This window comes from Triticum dicoccoides, chromosome 2B, assembly GCF_002162155.2.
Source record: "Triticum dicoccoides isolate Atlit2015 ecotype Zavitan chromosome 2B, WEW_v2.0, whole genome shotgun sequence".
NCBI classification, from domain to species: Eukaryota; Viridiplantae; Streptophyta; class Magnoliopsida; order Poales; family Poaceae; genus Triticum; species Triticum dicoccoides.
Window position 1 is genome coordinate 110,457,724 of NC_041383.1, and position 3,528 is coordinate 110,461,251.

The window sequence follows — 3,528 nt, forward strand, 5'->3', positions numbered from 1 at the left end:
ATCTGGTATTTGAGTCTCCCTCAAACAGTTCAGTATCATGTGATCTTTGCATCCATTTCAATTCTTCTTCTTTAAGGATCTTTTTCAGATTAGTATGGCATATTTTTTATATTCCCTCTCTAGTTCTATCAAAGCTCCATCCTCTTCTTTTTTATCAAGTCTGTCAATTTCTCCAGCCAACATCTTCTTATGTTTCCTTAAGTTTGCTTCAAAGTTCAAATTCCTAGTTTAGCTAAGGGTCGTTTTGCCTATTTGTGCAGGTTTTCTTCCGGTTTTCCTCTAATTGACCGAGTAGTGTGGGGTCTTTGTACCCTCTTCTCCTGTTCAACGAATATATAACAAGTCTCCAATAAAAAAAAACAATCTCACCGTCTCACATGATAACAATATCATGAGCCTCGCTGGCTGGGCACGACACTGCGGGACAAGTACGAATAGAAGATATGGGGTCACAGAAGACCCCTATAGAAACAATTCCAAGACGGGGAGAAGAAGATTTGGAGCCCAAGCCCACAATATGAATACTTGAGATTAAACACCCCAAAATAGACGAATCATTCACGTTCAGACATGCTTGCGGGGCGAAACATTCACCATTTAAAAACTCCCGTTCAGTGACCGCCTAAACCACCCATCAACAATTAGCCCAGACATCTCTTTCGACCGACGCATATCCTGCATGGCCATGCGTAAAAAGGTCAGGCCGGGAGGTTAGGATAACTTCTATACATGCAAAAACCAAGGGAGACAGCTGGTTGGCACTACGGTTTTCCTATAGCTTTCAGGTCGTTTCTTGCCGTGTTCAGTTAGCAGACCCGTTAGTCGGCAGAAAGGCAAGCGTGGTGGTGTTTCTGTCACTGTTAGTCCCGCCGGATCGGCAGCTATAGTCGTCTCTCCAAGAAATCTCGCAGTTTCGCACTCCCAACCAACTTATATTGTTTGATGGTGAATTATGTGCTGGGGCACTAACCATCGATAAAGCATCTGTTGATAGTATTTCATAAGTTGGCACTGCACGCAAGTACAATACGATCTCGCAATCTCGCGGTTTAGGCATTTGTAAACAAGATGCAATGCACGCAAGTCGGCAAGTGCATAAAGCAGCGCTTTCCACCGTTAGAAAATTACATTCCTGCCTGTCGATGAGTGATCATCGGTAAAACGGAGAAGAAACCGGTCTCTTGGCGCACAAGCCTCGCGCCCTGAACGAACCCCATTGGTTCGACAAGGCACTAAACAAGCGTCGGTTGGTAAGGTGGCTGATTCATCGTGACGGGTCCAAATCAATCTCACCGGGCCGCTATATAAACACCCACGGCTCCAATCCTATATCTAGTCACATCCGAGTATCATCTCATCACTAGCTGACATTGGTACAAAGTGTTAATTTGCCACTAGCTAGCTTGATTCTTGAGATTTTGAGAACATGGCGGCACCTCTTCTTTGCTTCGCCGTCGTGGCCGCGGCGGCTTTGGCCGGCGCGTCGGGGCAGGAGCTCACGGCGGACTACTACGACGAGGCGTGCCCGCAGGCGCTGTCGGCCATCAAGCTCGTCGTCGGCGCGGCCGTCGTGAAGGAACCCCGGATGGGGGCGTCGCTCGTCCGGCTGCACTTCCACGACTGCTTCGTCAACGTACGTGAGCTCGATCTATGAATTGCTCCATTCATGTCCATCGATCGCGCGCATGTTATAAACGTTTTGTGTCGAATGTTTTCAGGGCTGCGACGGCTCCATTCTGCTGGACGACACCGAGGACATGGTCGGGGAGAAGACGTCCAAGGCCAACAACATGTCCGTGAGAGGGTTCGGCGTGATCGACTCCATCAAGACCGCCGTGAACACGGCGTGCCTGGGGAATGTCGTCTCCTGCGCCGACATCCTCGCCGTTGCCGCTCGCGACTCCATTGTTGCAGTAAGCTCACAGTTAGCTTTTATCTCTACCTTGTTTCTGTAAAAGCTTGCATGCAAATCGTCAATGGAGTATCGTAAGCGACGAGCACTAACCGTAAGACAAAGAAATGTTTTAAGCAACTTTACGAGCAGCATTATCTTCGACCTAACCGCACCTAGAAGAAAATGATCTCTTTCGGATAAGTTCAGCTCTCCCTGTCTTCTTTGTAACAACTTGCAGCATCCCTTTTTATCCGAGGAAATTGACGCATGGTACTGTGTAACATTGGACTTGGTCCGGCCAGAATGGCAATGTGAGGTGACTGGCTCGTGTCGTTGCAGCTTGGAGGGAGCTCGTACGACGTGCTCCTCGGCCGGCGGGACGCGACGACGGCGAGCATTGACGACGCGGACGACAGCATCCCGAACCCGTTCATGGACCAGCCGGAGCTGCTGGCCAACTTCCAGGCCCAGGGCCTGTCGCTCCGGGACCTGGCGGTGCTCTCGGGCGCCCACACGCTCGGCTACTCCCGCTGCGTCTTCTACCGCGACCGCCTCTACAACGAGACGGACACCCTGGACCCGACCTACGCGGCGGCGCTGGACGAGCGGTGCCCGCCCGCCGGCGACGACGAGGCGCTGGCGTCGCTGGACGACACGCCGACGACGGTGGACACGGACTACTACCAGGGCATCACGCAGGGCCGCGCGCTGCTGCACACGGACCAGCAGCTGTACCTGGGCGACGGGGGCGACAGCGACGCGCTGGTGCAGTACTACGCCGAGAACCCGGACAAGTTCTGGGAGGACTTCGGCACGGCGATGCTGAAGCTGGGCGGCCTGAGCCCGCTCACCGGCGACGAGGGCGAGGTCCGGGAGGACTGCCGGGTCGTGAACCGGGGGTGATCGCTGGTGGCGCGTGCTCGGATAGATGGCACGATAGAGCTGCTATCGTGGTGCTTTTCGACAAGAGTGCTCTGCTTGGATGTAGTAGTAGTTTCTTGATTTTGTCACGGTTGTCTGGCCATGGATTTAGTCTGTTCTTGTTGGATCCGCGAGGTGTTTGATGTTATACAAGTTGGTAGTTCAGCAACACTTCTTTCGAATCCTAATGCAGGAACACTGCGTGCGTATACGGTAGAAGTGTAACAATTTGGCTGCATGCGAGTCCCCTGAAATTTCCTTTTGGGTTAGTGAAATTTGTGGGTCGTTCATATTGCTTTGCGAGTCGTGCTGTTCTTCATGTTACTTCCCTCAAAAAAATTTGGGGGTTAGTCAATTTTGTGTGCCGTTGATCTTGCTTTACAAGTCCTGTTGTTCTTTTTTCTTTTCTGGTTTGCTCTCTGACGTGTTTGGGCTGGAGCACGGCTATGTGCTGCCGGGAACGTATCCGGTGCACCGGGACAATTGGTGCTACCGGTGCACCGGACCACGTTGCACATTCAAAAATGTTTGAACAATTCCGAACAAAATTCAGTGCATTGACACAACGTCAATGTATGTTGTAAAATAAAAATTCAAAACATTGCTTGAGATACATAAATGACAAATTTGACATAAATGTGCAAATGGGCCAAATTGAAGCTCAACTTGTATTATGTACTATCTAGTGTCAAATTTATCATTTTTATATCTCG

At 50.7% G+C, this 3,528-nt stretch overlaps 1 protein-coding gene across 1 annotated transcript; it reads left to right on the forward strand.

Annotated features, from left to right (window-relative positions):
- Positions 1-1,347: 1,347 nt before the first annotated feature.
- LOC119362416 (cationic peroxidase 1-like) lies at positions 1,348-3,107 on the forward strand. Its single transcript, XM_037627633.1, has 3 exons — positions 1,348-1,633; positions 1,719-1,913; positions 2,234-3,107. Exons 1-3 carry the CDS (start codon positions 1,427-1,429, stop codon positions 2,795-2,797), a joined length of 966 nt encoding a protein of 321 aa, XP_037483530.1. The 5' UTR covers positions 1,348-1,426; the 3' UTR covers positions 2,798-3,107.
- The last annotated feature ends 421 nt before the right edge of the window (positions 3,108-3,528 follow it).

What these genes read in the sequence shown, in the direction of transcription:
- LOC119362416 (XM_037627633.1), top strand. Translation starts at nt 1,427, where the DNA reads ATGGCGGCACCTCTTCTTTGCTTCGCCGTCGTGGCCGCGGCGGCTTTG. An exon ending in TCCACGACTGCTTCGTCAAC is followed by an intron (nt 1,634 to 1,718) that starts GTACGTGAGCTC and finishes GAATGTTTTCAG; the next exon opens with GGCTGCGACGGCTCCATTCT. An exon ending in CTCGCGACTCCATTGTTGCA is followed by an intron (nt 1,914 to 2,233) that starts GTAAGCTCACAG and finishes GTGTCGTTGCAG; the next exon opens with CTTGGAGGGAGCTCGTACGA.